The sequence below is a fragment of the Oryctolagus cuniculus genome, chromosome 16 (genome assembly GCF_964237555.1).
Source record: "Oryctolagus cuniculus chromosome 16, mOryCun1.1, whole genome shotgun sequence".
NCBI classification, from domain to species: domain Eukaryota; kingdom Metazoa; phylum Chordata; class Mammalia; order Lagomorpha; family Leporidae; genus Oryctolagus; species Oryctolagus cuniculus.
Window position 1 is genome coordinate 58842630 of NC_091447.1, and position 15236 is coordinate 58857865.

At 75.3% G+C, this 15236-nt stretch overlaps 2 protein-coding genes across 3 annotated transcripts; both read right to left on the reverse strand.

Annotated features, from left to right (window-relative positions):
• Positions 1-1208: 1208 nt before the first annotated feature.
• Positions 1209-6959, reverse strand: MEX3D (mex-3 RNA binding family member D). Its single transcript, XM_070058507.1, has 3 exons — positions 6142-6959; positions 1827-3161; positions 1209-1689 (listed from the first exon to the last, which is right to left on the reverse strand). The coding sequence occupies exons 1-3, from the start codon at positions 6635-6637 to the stop codon at positions 1526-1528; spliced, it is 1995 nt and encodes a 664-aa protein (XP_069914608.1). The 5' UTR covers positions 6638-6959; the 3' UTR covers positions 1209-1525.
• Positions 6960-9126: 2167 nt separating this feature from the next.
• MBD3 (methyl-CpG binding domain protein 3) lies at positions 9127-13853 on the reverse strand. Of its 2 annotated transcripts, none has more exons than XM_051828624.2 (7): positions 13502-13853; positions 11169-11328; positions 10861-10998; positions 10667-10757; positions 10408-10585; positions 9590-9787; positions 9127-9502 (listed from the first exon to the last, which is right to left on the reverse strand). In XM_051828624.2, the coding sequence occupies exons 1-6, from the start codon at positions 13609-13611 to the stop codon at positions 9595-9597; spliced, it is 870 nt and encodes a 289-aa protein (XP_051684584.1). In that variant the 5' UTR covers positions 13612-13853; the 3' UTR covers positions 9127-9502; positions 9590-9594. The 2 variants fall into 2 exon arrangements, with proteins under 2 accessions (XP_051684584.1, XP_051684585.1); XM_051828625.2 differs by having other exon boundaries at positions 13598-13831.
• Positions 13854-15236: the final 1383 nt, after the last annotated feature.

A 15236-nucleotide genomic window follows, 5' to 3' on the forward strand; every position in this document is an offset into this window, starting at 1 on the left:
AGGTGAACACAGCTCTGGCCACTGCGGCCAACTGGACAGTGACCCAGCGGATGCAAGACCGCTCTCTCTCTCTCTCTCTGACTTTCAAATAAACAAATAAATCTTTAAAAATACCGTAATGAATAATCGCCCCCAAACACCGTCAGGCCCAGCAGCCAGGGGCTGGATCCTGCCCCACGTGGCGGACCCGGGACCCAGGTTGTGCCCCACAGGGCTGCGTCCCCGCCCCTCCCAGGCTGGGCCCTCGCCCCAGTTCCCCGTCCCGTGTCCTGGGGCCCCACCCCCTCAGTGCAGGTCCCCAGACACTGACCAGGCGCCCCGCAGGCCACAGCTGTGAAGACCCCAGAGCCCTGGGAACCGCAGGTGCAGGGCGGGGTGCTCTCCACCCCGACGCCGGGCTGCCCGCCCTTCCTCCAATCAGCGTCCACGGAGCGGTCCGCGGGCGGGGGCAGGGGGCAGGCCGGGGCAGGGGCAGGGGCAGGGGCAGGGCCGGGCCAGGGGCGGGGGCAGGGCCAGGCCAGGGCAGGGCAGGGCAGGGGCAGGGGCAGGGCCGGGCCAGGGGCAGGGCCGGGCCAGGGCAGGGGCAGGGCAGGGACAGGGCCGGGCCAGGGGCAGGGCCGGGCCAGGGCAGGGCAGGGGCAGGGCCCGGCCGGGCCAACCTCGCCGGCCGCAGGAGGCGGGTGTCATGCGCAGCGCCGGCCGCACGGTGGCGACAGAGGACGCGTCCCTCTGGTGCCAGGGGCCGCGAGGGGTCCAGGCCTGGCCCAGGCCGGGCAGGGAGCAAACCCACCCCGGGAACGGGGAGACCCGAAGCGCCCCCCGCATGCCTACGCACCCTTGGCCCCTCACCTGGCTTCTTACTCCCCCCGTCTTCCTCCGGGCTGCAGGGTCAGGGTCAGGGTTCCTCCCTACTCCGTTTCCCTACTTAGAGTCAGGGTCAGGGTCAGCGGTCAGCGGTCAGCGTAGAGCTGCTCCCAGCAGGCTCGGCCCCCCCACTCCAGCCCTGAGGGCTGCACCTGCCGGCCCCCAGCTCAGCCCTCGGAGGGAGGGGGCCTGGGGAGGGGCGTGTCCCCAGCTGCCAGAGTGGACGCCACTCAGCTCAGGGCCGGGCGGGAGTCCCCCAGGGGACAGCCTGCTCCACCCCCCCAGAGGCACGAGGGGGCGGGGCCTGGACCCCAGCCCCTCCCACAGCACGCGGAAGCCGAGCGCTCACTGGATACAAAGACTTTATTAAGAAGGCTTTGAAGTCAAAAAATAAAACTCTGAATACAATTTTTAACCCTTAAATCCGCTCAGCAAATATATAATCAGTAATTTAGCTGTGTAAGATTAAACGTCCATTGTTTATTTAAAATAAAATATATTTTAGTTCTTAAAATTTACTCCATAAAGTACATATTCCCCTATAAATTTCCTACATATACACAAGAGGTAAAAAGTAAAAAAACAAAAACATTTAAAAAATTTTTAAAAAATGACAACAGAAACCACAGCGGGAATGGGAGGGTTAATTTAAAAAAAAAAGTCAGAAACCCCGGGTGGGTGGGGCACCCTTGCCCCCCCCCTTGCGCGCCCCGCGGCCCCCCCCGGGGGGGGCGGAATAAAAAGTGCACGCGGGGCGATTCGTGCGGTTTATTGTCACGGCTCTCAGCTCTGCTGCTCCGAGCTCCCGCCGGGCCTCCGCGCCGCGTCCACGCCTGGGTCCGAGTTAAAGCTCCACCATGGTGCCCGGCCCGGCCCGGCCCCCGCAGACCCAGCCCCAGCCCCCGGCCCGCCCCGGCCCGGCCCCGCCGCCCCAGCCCCCGGCCCGCGCTAGGAAAAGATATGGATGGCCTGGGTGGCCGGCGTGCGGCACGCGGGGCACTCGGGCGCGCTGGTGCCGCAGATGCGCACGGCGCAGTCCATGCAGAAGAGGTTGTGGCCGCAGGGCACCAGCGCCGCCATGGCCTCGCCCTCGGCGCACACCACGCACTCGCGCGCCGGGGCGGCGGGAGCTGCGGCGCCCGAGGACGCGGGTGCCGGTGCGGGCGCGGGCGTGGGCGCAGCCGGGGCCGGCGCGGCAGGCTTGCGGCTGCCCTCGCAGGCGCCGGAGTCCAGCGTGGCGGTGGCCGCGGCGAAGCCGGCGCCGCCCGAGAAGGCCAGCGGGTTGTGCGGGGCCCGCCAGGGCAGGGCGCCCACGGGGTCGGGTGCGGGGCGCCGCGCCAGCGGCAGCTCCAGGCCCAGGCCGGGCTCGGGCAGCGTGGGCGAGTGGCGCGGGCTGCCCGGGCCGCTGCTGCGGCGCGCGCCCCCGGCCGGCGGCGGAGCGGGCGCGCCGTTGACCGCCGAGCAGCTGCCGAAGGCGGGCAGGGGCGCGGCGCGCTCGAATGGTGCCCAGATGGTGGCCGCGGCGGGCACGGTCAGGTCCAGCGCCAAGAAGTCGAAGCCGAAGTCGGCGTCGTCCGTCCCCGCGGGGGCCCCGGGGCCATCGCCGCCGAACGTGAAGCCCCCGTTGCCCGAGCCGCCGTAGGGGCTGGCGGGGCCCGGGTCCGGCCCGGGCGCGCCCCCGCGGCTGCTGGCGTAGAAGGGCTCAGGGGCGCCGTCCCCGCGCAGGCCGGCGGGGGCGGCGGGTGGCCGCCGGCCCCCGGGGGGCGCCTTGGCCCAGAGGCTGGCCGCCGCCCCCAGCAGGTCCAGGCACACGTCCGTGCCGTTGGCGTGGAAGTCGCTGTCGGCGCCCGCGTCCGGGAGCGCGCGCGTGCGCAGCGTGATGTGCGCCTCAATCTCCTCGCGCGCGCGGTCCACGTTCTCGGGCATGCCCGTGACGGCGAACACGGGCTCCTTGTCGCGGCCCGGCGTCACGATGTACGTGTGCGTCCTCTGCTGGATGCGCTTGATGGTGGCGCCCTTGGGCCCCACCACCAGCCCCACCACGCGGTAGGGCACGCGCACTTGGATGGTGGTCTGTCCCGGCAGGTTGGGCGGGCCGGGGGCGGCGCCGGGCAGCCCGCCCGCCTTGCTGCGCGTGGCGCGGATGAGCGAGAAGTGCTCGGCGGCCGACAGGATCTCGCGCTTGGCCATGTCCACGTCCTCCTTGCGGCCGGTCACGATGAACACGGGCTCCTCGCCGCGCACCGGCGTCTTGATGTACGTGTTGGTCTTGGCGCGCAGGGCCTTGATCTTGCACCCTGCGGGGCGAGGGGAGACGCGGGGGGTCGCAGGGGCGCCGGCCACCGCCCGGGCCCCACTTTCCCCTGTGCGCGGAGCGCGGAGCTGTGGTCACCCCGCCAAGCGAGGCCTCTGCTGTCCCCACCCGCCCCCTCCACATGCGGGGTCCTGCGCCCAGGGAGGGAGAGGGGCGAGGCGCCATGGCCAGGCCTGGGGCCCGGCTGAGAGCCCCCCTCCCCTGCCACCTGCACCCCTTCCCGGGTTCCAGGCCGGCAGCTTCCCGCTGATGCGTGCAGAAGCAGGGGCCAGGGCCCCCTGGGGTGCCCAGGACCCTCCCCCGCAGCCGGGCGCGGGAGCACCGCCCTGCCAGCACCCCCCAGACCCTCGTGGTGCAGACCCCCAAGTTGCTCAGCTGGGGCGGCCCCAGGCCCAGATTTGCACCCCCCGCCCTGCGCTGGATCAGGATGCCCCGCCCCTCCCCACCCCCTGCCGCTGGGGGAGGCCGACTGAGCTGGGACTGGGTGTACAGAGCCCCCTGGGGAGGGTAACACTGTTGCTAACCTGGTGGGGGGAACCAAACCAGCTGCCTCCGCACTTCTGACAGCCAGTCCAGGGACTGGGACCGGCAGGAGGCTGGGGTGTGGCAGCCAGGGCCCTGGGGGGCAATGGCCCCCAGCCTGGGCTCTGCACAGGGCCTGTGGCTCTCCTGGGGGCAGCGAGGGTGCACCCGGCAGCCACCTGTCCTCCCAGCCTGGGGCTGCCTGGAGCCAGCCTGGAGGGTCGCGGTGGGGGTCCTCATCTACCACGTCCCTGCCATGTGCGCGCTCTCCCCGCCCCCCCCTCAGACCCCCCCCACTCCCGTGCTGTGCTGCCTCCCACAGGAAGCCCATCGTGACTGCAGCTGGTCCACACTTCTCCTCCTCTGGGCTCTGGGAGTCCCTGGACCGGCCCCACAGGCTGGGCGAGGGCCACTCACCCCGCTGCCGCCCAGACCCTGCGCGGGAGGTGGCACTGGGCCCTGGCTCCCGTGGGCCCCCAGGTCACAGTGTCAGGGCGGGGGCGCCCCCTCCCCAGAGTGGCGGAGGGTCCTCAGGAGAGAGGGGGCCCTTGGCTGGACGCCCCGTCTCTGCCCCTGCCTGACCTGGGGAGCCACAGACGGCAAAACCCCAAGGCCGCCACGGAGTGGGGGAGGGCAGCGGGGGGCAGAGGCCCAGGAGCAGCTGGGCGGCCCACGGCACCGTCCCCACAGGGACCCACGGAGGGGAGGCGCGCCAGACTGGGGTCCCCCGCCCCCGACAGCAGCACTGTCACCCCCATCCACTCCATCACTCTCATCTCCTCCACCTGTCCAGCTCTCTTCCCCCTGCCTGCCTCGACCAGCTGGGGGACAGCCCCTGGGGGGCGCTGCAGCCCCCCCCCGTCCCCGGGGGGCCTGCAGGGTGTGGGGAGGGAGTGGCCGTGCGGTCACACCCACAGCACGGGAGCCTCGAGGTCCAGCTGGGGGACTCCCCCCTCCACAGACTTTCAGGGTTCAGACCTCAGCCCTGCCCCTACCCAGGCCCCGCCCATCACACCCTAGGCTCCTCCTCCAACACCAGGACCCGGGAGCCCGAGGCCCAGCACACAGTAGGGCTGCACTCAGGAGGGGGCGCCTGCCCCCCAGGACACCTCCGGGCTGCAGGAGAAGGCAGGGGGCTGGTGAACTGCCAGCCACGCCCCCGCACCCAGAACCACTCCGGGGCTGCAAGACGGAGGTGCAGGGCCCAGGCCGGGGTCTCTCTCCCACCCTCCCTGCACACACGGGGGAAGCTCAGGGAGACCCCAGGGCGGGGCGCGGGGCGCACGCCCCCAGGAGGGCAGCAGGCCGGGCTGTGGCACACGGAAGCTGCCTGCCCGTCCCACAGCCGAGAGGGCCAACGGTGAGCCGCGACCCGGCCACCTGAGACGGAGCCCACCGGTCCAGCCACGCGCTGCCAGCCCCCCCACCAGGCGGTGCCGGGACCGCTGCCCTCCCACAGGCCTGGGTGGCCCTCTGCTGTCCCTGTTGGGCACAGGGGCGGGGTCGCACCACAATCCAGGCCTGCCACTCCCACTGGAGAAGACAGGGCCCCCAGCCGCACCACGCCCGCCCCACCCTGCGACCAGGCCGGGGACACACGCTGGCGGCCGCTGCCCCTCCCACCAGAGCATCCCTGGGGCCTCCCCTGGTGGCCTGCAGGACAGCGACAGGTGTGACCCGGCCGCTCCGGCCGCCCACGCCTCTGCCTCCTGCCTCTGAGGACCCAGGGGCCAGGGACGGCATCCCCCACCCCACGGGCGGATGGCGGCCCAGGCCGCACCCCAAGTTCTAGAATCCGGCCGGCACCTGGGCACTGGGGGCCGGAGCCGAGGCAGGAGAAAGTTGCGGTGGGGGGTGGGCAGCTGGCAGGGCGGTGGGAGTGTGCTGGGCCCGCCGCCGCCCCGCAGCTAGCGGCCAATGAGCATTGGCCGGCCTGATGTCACCCTGCCAGTCTCGGCTTGGCTCTCGAACAAAGAGAACAATGGGCAGCCACAGGGACCCCGCACCCCGGGGTCTGCGGCGCCCCGGCCCCACTGGCGGGGCTGCAGGGGGTCGTCCCGGAGGCGACGTCCACAGCCGGCCCTCGCGCACGCCCCCAGGCCCCCGACGCGCGGCTGGCAGCGGGACCCGACAACGATGGGGGCGGGGACCCTATCTCGCCCCGACCCGCCCCCCATCCCGGCCAGTCCGCGGCGCCCCCGAGCTGCTCCGACCCCGCGGGCGCACGCCCGGAGCCACCCGCACACCCGAGCCCGCCCCGCCGCGGCGCCCCCGGCTCTGCGCGCCCCTCTCGCCGGCGCGCACCGGGGCCGTTCGCGGCTGGAGGCGGCCCGGCGCGCGGGGGGCGGAGCGCGGGCTGCGCCCAACTTTCTCCCGCGGCCCGCGGCAGGACAAAGGCGCAGCGGCGGCCCCGGCCCGGGCCCCCGACGGCGGCCACTCACCCTGGCGCCCCACGATCTCCGCGACGTGCTCGGAGCTGGGCACCGGCACGCACTCGGTCATGTTCACGCTCTTCTTGCGGCCGCCGATCACGCACATCTGCTCCGCCAGCAGCGTCTGCGGGCCCAGCGCCGCGGGGTGGGGCGCGAAGCCGGCGAACACGTCGGGCGGCGACGGCCGGGGCGCCGGCGGGGGGCTCACGTCGGGCTCCGGAGGCGGCGCGGCGGGGGCCGGGGGGACGCCCGCCTCGGGCCCGTCGGGGGACGCGGGCCCCGCCGCCGCCGCGCCGTCCCCGCCGCCCGCCGTGCCCTCCTCGTCTGCGCTGCCCGCGGCCCCCAGCCCCAGCGCCGACAGCTGGTCCAGCGCCAGGCGCAGCGCGGCGGCCGCGTCGTCGGGCTCGGGCGCGGGCGCGGGGCCCGGGCTGGGGTCCCCGCCGGCCGCCGCCCCCGGCCCGCCCGCGCCGCCGCCGCCGTCGGGGAGGCCGCCGGGGCCGGGCATGGCCGGCGCTAGCGCTCGGGCCCGCGCTCCCGCCGCTCGGCCGCCGGCCGCCCGCGCCGCCGCCGCCGCCGCCCGCGCCGCCCTCCGCCTGTGCGAGCTCGGCCGCCGGCCGCCGGCATCCAGCGGCGGAGCGGGCGGGCGCGGGCGGCGGCGGCGGCGCGGGGCTGCTCGGGGCCGGGCCGGGCCGGGCCGGGCGGCGGCGGCGACTCTGGCTGCTGCTCGCGCGGCTGCGGCGGCTCCTGGCGGCCGAGGCGGCGGCGGCGCGGACGCTCCTCGGCTCCCGCCCGCCGCCCCCGCCGGCCCGGCCCGCCCCGCCCCGGGACGTCACGCCGCGGCCAACAATGGGCGGGCGCCAGGGCGCAGGCGCGCGGGGCGGGGGCCGGGGGCGGGGCCGCGGTCACGTGGCGCTCGGGCGGGGACCCGGCGCGCCCGCACGTGCGGGAGCGGCCGCAGGTGGGCGCCGCGCGCCGTGCGCGGGGCGGAGCCCGCAGTCCCCGCTCCCGCACACCGCCCTCCCGGGCCGGAGCCCGCTGGGCGCTGGGCTGCACCCTCCGGCCCCTGCCGACCCCCCCACTCCCAGCCCATCAGGTGTGGGCGGTGCCCCCGCGACGTCATCAAGGACCACGTGGAAACCCAGCCGCTTAGGGGGACCGGCCCGCGGGCTCCGGGAGCGGCCAGGCGTGTGCACCTGGCCCCGGTGGGAGCAGGGGCAGTGCTGGCCGGAGCCCTCCAGGCGACCCGCTGTGCGCCACCCTCAGGCCCAGCGCGAAGGCTCTGGGCGGGGCGGCCTGACCCTTCTCACTCCCTCCCTGCGCCCCGTCCCTGTCGCAGCTGTCCCCCCCACCCCGCTGGGCCATTCCCTCTCTGCGACCCTCTGTGTCTCCAGGAAGCCCTTGTGGCCCCGCTTATGGGGCGCTCAGCCTGGTCCCCGCCACACCCCTAACCGCCTTTCCTGAACCCCAGGCCTGATCCGGCCCTCAGCCCACGGGACCAGGACCTGCCCCGCCCCAGCAAGCTCGTGGCATCTCCCACCCTGTCCTGGGTGGGACACAGGGGTGCCGGGGACAGCATCAGGGGACAGCATCAGGGGTCGGGCACCTCCCACTCGGCAGCCAGTGTAGGGCGGCTGGCTCCCCCCGGGAACACGGCCCACCCATCCCCTGAGGGCAGGTGCTCACGGGAGAGCCTGGGTCCATCGCAGCCCGGGCGGCCGCACACCCTGGGGCCCCTGCACCCCCGTGGGAGAGCTGTGCTGAGTCCTGGCCGACGCCCATGTGAGGGGCGAGCTGGCGGAGCTCCGTACCCCGCTTTTCAAATGAACTCACAGGCAGCACCGGCCCGTGCTGGAAGCCCCTGGCAGCGGGGGACCCGACCACCCTGGCCACGCGGGCGGCCTTGTGTGCTCGCGGCCAGCCGGACCCCGCTCCTGTTCAGTGGGAGGGGCCCTGCCCTCCACACCCCCCAGGGCTGGCACACTGGGGGTGGCGATGGAGGAGCCCTGGGTGTCTCCAGGCCAGAGGCGCTCACGGCTGGCGGCACAGCCCGGGGAGCCCCGCCCAGAGTCCTGGAAGGAGCGGGCAAAGGCGCAGGGGGATGGGGGTGGAGGCGTGGGCGCTGCGGGCGACCAGGCAGTCCGGCCGAGGTGCCCAGGATCCACGGAGGACAGGCAGGTGTGGGCCCCCGGCCCGTGGCCACTAACACTTCTTGAGGGCCTCTCACCAGGCCCAGACCCCCACGTGAGAGGGGGCGTCCAGGCCAAGTCCCCGCCAAGGCCAAGGGGTCAGGACAGGAGGCGGGGCGGCTTCCACAGGCCACGCCCCCAGGGTGAGGTCAGGGTGGGTGAAGCAGAGGGGGGTTCCTCCCCTCCCAGGGTGATGTGGGTGGCTCCGCCCCCCACCCCGGGCAGCTGGGGCTCGGACCTGAACCCTGGTACCCTGGGCTGTGGCCAGCATGGCCCCCTCCTCACCACGCAAGAACAGTGGGGGGCTGTCCCCCATCACTGCCCACCCAGCCTCCAGACACCCAGGCCCCGCCCCTGCAGGAGCAGCCCTGGCCCCACCCACAAAGGCCTCGCACCCTTCCAACCTCCAGGACAGAGACCCCAGGCTGCCACCTCCGGAGCCAGAGGCTGGCCGCCTGGCCCTCCTGCCCACACAGCGCCGGCCCCGCGGGGCCAGGGTCCGAGCCAGCCAGGACCTGTGCCTGGACCTGACCTGGGGCAGGGAAGACGCTGGGACCACGGGCGAGCGCAGCAGAGCCCTGGTCACCTCCCGTGTCCGGGGCTCGGCCCTCACGTTCACCCACAGCTGCCATGGGCCAGGGCTCGGCCCGCCCACCCCGCGGGCGCCAAGGGGTCCTGGCTGGACCACAGGTGGCCCTCTGGGGGGCTGACGGCACTCTGCCCTGTGGCTCCTCGGGCCACCCCTCCACGGCGGGGCTCCCCACCCCTCCTCAGTGTGCCCACGCTCAGTCACGCGCTGTCCAGCCCGTCCGCGTCACCCGTTTATTGAGGGAAGCGGCTGGTGGGGTGCACACTCGCTCGGGGCTCAGGCCCAGCCCAGCCGGAGAGCACCGCCCAGGGGCTGGCCCGGGCAGCTCCACGCCCGCTGGGGCCGGGGGCCCCTGGGCCTCACCAACGCGACGGCGGCGGCGCCCTCGCGCGAGTCCTCGTGGCCGGGCAGGGCCCAGGAGCCGGCGGCACCTCCAGAACCCGGGTCTTCACGGAGCCGCGCCCCCGAGGGCCACGGGAGGACGACGGCCGCTCCGAGCGGAGCCGGGGGCCCTGCCTCGGGCCGGGCAGCCTGGTCCCGCGCGGCCGCTCCGAGGCGAGCTGGGGCCCTGCAGCAGGGGCTCCTGGGCGGGCGTCTGGAAGAGCAGGCAGGGGTGCTGTGAGCGCGCGGGCTGGCCCCGCCCACGCCACGCCCACCCCGGCTGGCCGGCGCTGAGCTGCACCTGCCCTACGCCTGCTCCAGCTCCCGGTCCTGCTCAGCCTCGTCGTCGTCCTCGTCGTCGTCGTCGTCCTCGTCGGCGCAGGCCTTGTCCAGCGGGGCCTCGCCGTCGCGGGCCAGCTCCTCCACGTGGGCCAGCATGTCGGCCATCAGCGCCTCCTCCAGCCGCTTCCGCACCTGCTGCACCAGCTCCTCCTGCTTCCTGGGGACGCACAGGGCCCTCACCGGGGCGCCGGGCAGCTGGCCCGCCGCAGGCCGGCCCCGCGGCCCCCCCCCCCCGCGTGTCTCCCGCTGTGCGGCAGCGCCCGGCCCGGCCCCCGCCACGCCCGTGGCTCGGAAGCCTCCGTCCTGCCTTGCAGTCCCCGGGCCGCGGTGAGAGCCTGCAGCGGCCTGACCCGCAGACGCAGCGCCCGCAGGCTCCTGCGCGCAGTCGCGGTCGCGGTCGTGGTCGCAGGGTCGGGGCGGAGGCTCAGGGAGATGAGAAACTCCAGGGCCGAGCCCCTCCCTGCCCGGCCTGGCTCCGGGCACTTTGCAGGGGGCGGCAGGCAGCGGGGGGTCAGCACGCCTGCGCCACGCTCGGGAGGGCTGCCACTCCGGCCCCAGCTCCCTGCTGACAGACCACCGCGGTCGGCTGCGCCCTCTGCCTCTCCGCCCCTCCAGCCCGCGGCGGCCGCCGACCACCTCTTCCCGGCCCCGCACCCTGCCAGGGTGGCGCGTTCCTGCCGATCCAGACTGGGGCTGGGCCCGGAGCGCCCAAGGGCCCCCAGGGCGGGGCCGGCACGGCTCCTCCCTGCGGCCCCTCCCACGGGGAGGCGTGGCTACCTGATGTCCTCGTCGGTCACCATGAAGGCCTTGCACAGGGGCTGCGTGGTGTTCAGCCACACGCCGGGGTTCTTCTCCACGGCCGCCGAGAGCTGCCCGGTGATGGGCATGGTGCTGGTGTGCAGGGCGCTGGCGATGGCTGACAGCAGAGTCTCGTCCGTGCAGCCGGGCCCCACCCCTAGGCGGCACGGGCAGGTGGCGCGGCGGCCCGGACTTCCGCCCGCACCCCCCGCCTCCTCCCCAAGGTCAGCGCGCTTACCCTGCAGGCCTTTGGGCAGGTCCATGGTCTTGACCAGCTCCTCGGCGATGTCGAACGCGTTCAGGCCGCTCAGCTTCTTCTCCCAGAAGAGCTGCGGGGCGAGGCCGGGTGAGGGCGGCGCGCGCCCCGCGGCACGGGCACAGGCACGGCACGGGCGAGCGCGCACCGCGGCGGGGGCGGGGCGGGGGGCTCACCTGGCGCGGCTGCTCCACCGCCTTCTGCGGGTCGCTCTTCACCTTGTTGCTCGGGTGGTTGGTGATCTTGGTCACCGGCTGCTTGAAGATGGAAGCCGTCTGCCGCACGGGGAGCGCCGTGTTCAGGTCGGGCTTGCCCTGCGGAGAGCGGGCGCTGCAGCGCGGCCGCGGCGCGGGGGCCGCCAGGGCGGTGGGCGGCGGGTGCTCCCGCGCGCACAGCCCCGGCCACGTCCGCGCCATGCGGGGAGCAGCAGGGAGCGACGGATCGCGGCCCCGCCCGGCGTCACGCTGACGTCACGCGCGCTCACCTTGACCTGGTTGGACGAGTCGTAGCGCACGCGCTGCCGGCTCTTGGCCATCTTGCCCAGCAGCATCTTGCCCGTGCGGAAGTCGAAGGTGCTCAGGTCCATGGAGCCGCCCAGGTAGCGCGCCAGCTGCGGCTTGCTGCGGAACTTCTTGCCGCTCGGGCTGCGGGCACAGGCGCGGTCGGCGTGCGCCCCAGCGGCCGCGCGCCCGCCCCAGCCCGCGCGCCCCGCACACTCCGGAAGCAGAAGGGGCAGCCGCGAGGCCGGGCGGGGGGCGCCTGACGCCCCCCACCGCCACCACCACGCAGTCTTACGCGGGCGACTCCACACCCGGGTCTGCCCACGAGCGCGCGCGCGCGCGCGCAGGCTTGCGGCCGCTCAACTCCGCGCGGCCAGGAAACCGGCCGAGGTCCGACCCTCGCTGCGCGCCCAGGGGCTCCGCAGACCCAGGTACCACCGGGGGCGCTGGGGGCGATTCGGAGCAGGGCTGCGCAAGCCACCAAAATAAAACGGAGCCGCTGCTCGGGCACCCACACCCCGCGTCTGCTTCCAAACCCGCTCCCCGCGCCTGCGCCCGGGAGGCAGCCGCGATGGCCCCTGCACACGCGTGGGACAGGCGCAGTGGACACCCTAGCTTCAGCCCGGCCCGGCCCTGCCGTCACCCTGCCCCGGGCCCGGGCCCTGCCTTGGAAGGGGAAGGCGGGCGGGGGGCTGGCAGCCGGGGGTCAGCCGCCAGGGCCCGCGCTCCTTGGATACGGAAACCTGCACAGCTCCGCCGGGCGGCCTCTGCACGGGGCGCCCCGAGCGGCTGGGACCGCTAAGAGCAAAGTGCACGGACGCACGCGGCTTCCTGGCTACTGGGGAGGGGGGCACGGCTGGCGCGCGCCGGCCTTCTGCGCGGGGCACGGAGAACGTGCTGGAATCAGGGGTGGCAGCTGCACCAGCGGCAGGGGCGCGTGGGAACGGCGACTGTTAGGGAACGGGTTACGCGGATCTCACCGACACAGAAACACGGCCCTGGTGTTTTATTGAATGAGAAAAAGGACACTTCGTGAGGCCGCCGGCACCTCCCAGGCCAGCAGCGCTCGCCCCGCGGGTAGACGCCGACCCGCTCCGGGGAGTCCGGCCTCGGGACACCGTGGCCAGCCGCCTGCTGGGCGCCTGTCCCTCTGCGGGCCGCCCCGTGCCTGGGGGCTGCTCTGCTTCAAGCCACCGCAGCCGGGGGCTTACGGACCGACACCGGTCACTCGGCCGGCGGGACGGGCCCCCGACCTCACCGGGGAGGGCTGGACCCAAGGTTTCAGGCGCGAAGGGCAGGGTCCCCAGACACGGCTCCACCTCAGCACCCGGGGCGCCGGGGCTCCCGCAGTGACGGCCTGGCTGGAGCCCCAGGGCCTCGCCGCCCCCGCCGGCTGCTGCCCCCCCGCCTCAGCGGTAGGGGACCCAGCACGGCCAGCCGAGCGCGCCTGGCAGAGGGGCAGCAGCGGGGGAGCGGGGGCGCCTGGCCCGCGAGGGCTACCCTCCCCGCAACAGCCAGCGCGTCTGCCCGACTCGGGTCCCTGCCGCGGGGGGAACGGGCCATCCCGTGAGCGCGCGCCCAAGGGTCCAAGCCGCGGGGGGAACCGGACACCCTGTGAGCGCGCGCCCAAGGGTCCAAGATGCGGGGGGGACCCGGACACCCTGTGAGCGCGCGCCCAAGGGTCCCTGCTCCGGGGGGAACCCGGCCATCCCGTGAGCGCACGCCCAAGGGTCCAAGCCGCGCGGGGGACCTGGCCACCCTGTGAGCGCGCGCCCAAGGGTCCCTGCCCCGGGGGAAAGCCGGCCACCCCGTGACCGCGCGCCCAGAGATTCCTACCCAGAGGTGCACCCAGCCACCCTGTGAGCGCGTGCCCCGGGGTCCCTGCCCCGGGGGGGACCCGGCCACCCCGCGAGCGCGCGCCCAGGAAGCGGCATCTCCATGCACGCCTGCCCGCCCGGGACCCGGCGCGGCTGCGGAAGCGCCCCCCGCGGAATTCCCCCTGCACCCCGCGCGGACCGCAGCCCCCCGCCCACGCGCCCAGCCCCCCGGGCGGCGTCCGGCCGCCGCCCGGCGCCCCTCGCCCCGCGCGTGCGTCCCCCGGGCCCGCGCGAACAAAGGCCGCGGGAGACGGCCCCGCACCACGCGGAGCCGGCGGAGCCGCCGCCGCCGCCGCCGCGCCGGGCACGCACGACGCACGCACGACGCACGGCGCACGCGCGGGGCCCAGGCCGCGGCCCGGGGCGGGGGGCGCCCAGGCCGCGCGGAGGCCGCCGGGAGGCGCCCGTTGGGGCCCTGCGCGGCCGGCGCGCTCATTCACCTATAGTAAAAGACATCCCTGTGGCCGGCGGACAGCCCCGACCTTCTGGGCACTTCTTCCCTCTCCCAGCCCTGCGGGAGCGCCGGGCACTCCCACCTCTTCCGCTCCATCGCGCCCGGCTCCTCGGCGCGCCTCCGGGCCCGCCGCCGCCGCCGCCGCGCGGACCCCCGCTCGCCGCCGCCGCTGCCTCCGCCGCCGCCGCTCGCCGCCGCTGTTCCGGCCCGCGGGCGCCCGCCCTCCGCCCCCAGCCGGGCGCGCGCCGGCTCTGCCGCCCTGCCGGCCCCCTCCCCGCGCTCGCCAGCCCCCGCTCGGGGGGCCCGCTCCGCCCACCCGCCCGCGCGGGGCCCCGTGCTGCGCAGCCGCGGCGCCGGGCCCCGCCCCGCCCCGCCGGCCCCGCCCCGCGCCGGCCGCGCCAATCGGCTCGCGGCCAGGGGGTGGGGCTCCCGCCGCGGGGCCCAGTGCTGCGCCGTCCCCGCCCCACCCCGCAGGCCCCGCCCCACGCCAGCCGCACCAATCGGCTCGCGGCAGGGGGGTGGGGCTCCCGCCGCGGGGCCCAGTGCTGCGCCGCCGAGCGCCGGCCCCGCCCCACCCCGCCCCACGGCAGCCGCACCAATCGGCTCGCGGCCAGGGGGCGGGGTCTCCGGCCGCGGGGCGGGCGCGCCTGCGCTCTCGGCCGGCCCACGGGGTCAGCGCGTCCTGGAAGCGGCGGGCACGGAGGGGGTTCGCGCGTCTGCCCGGGTCCGCCTCCTGCCGGCCGAGGGATCCCTGGGCGCCCCGTGCCTCGCCGGGGTGTGCATGCAGCGGGGCCGACAGCGGGTCCGCGCCGCCGCTACAGCCCGTCTCGGGGGTCCCGCCGGGCACGAGGACCCCCCACCCCCGCCGCTGCCCCCAGCCTCCAGGCTCCTCGCAGGCGTCCATCCCCGGGACTGGTCCCCTCTCCCGGTGTCCGCAGCTCCCGGGAAGACCCTTGGCTGGGCCGCCCCGGCCCCAGTTCCGTTTCAGCGCCTGTGGGGTCGGCGAGAGCAGAGGGGCTCCGCGCGGACCGCAGAGGCAGCGCCGGCCCAGGGGGCTCGTAGCCGGCTGTGGGGTCGCGGGGGCGGCGCGTCTTGGTGTCGGCTGCGCGGCGTCGGACTTTCGTCCCTTCGGACTGAGTTTTGCAGGAGCTCAGTCCAATCCCACGGCCGCTTGCAGATCTTAATCCGGGAAAGCGCCCACCCAAAAGCCTGCCTCGCCCGGCCAGGCGCGGAGCCTGGACACCTCTGAGGGCCATCGCAGCTGGACGGGGGGTGGGTGCCGGGCAGGCCGCGCCCAGGCACCGATGCCCCCCACCGTGGTGACGCAGGGGACCCCTGTCCGTCCGTAGAGCCAGCCCAGAAGCTTCTTGACCCAGAGGCCCCCTGGGAGGCGGTGGCCACCGGGGGCCGGGGCCGCTCAGGTCTGTGGCCCCGCGTGCCTGCTGGCAGGTGACCCGTGACTGAGGGGGCTGGCGGGAGCTGCCGCCTGGACCACACTGCGTGTCCAGCCGCTGCCCGTGGACGCCTGGGAGGCCTTGGCCTCGTGGCAGCTGTGGATTCTGGGTGCATACCCAGAGACACGGCTGGTGTGGTGGCGCAGCGGGTTAAGCCAACACCTGCCACCTGCCTGTTCCTCTTCCAACCCCGCCCCCTGCTCCTGCGCCTGGGCCACCCCTGGGGATGGGGTGGGGGGCCTGGCCCCTGTGGCCACCTGGGGCCGA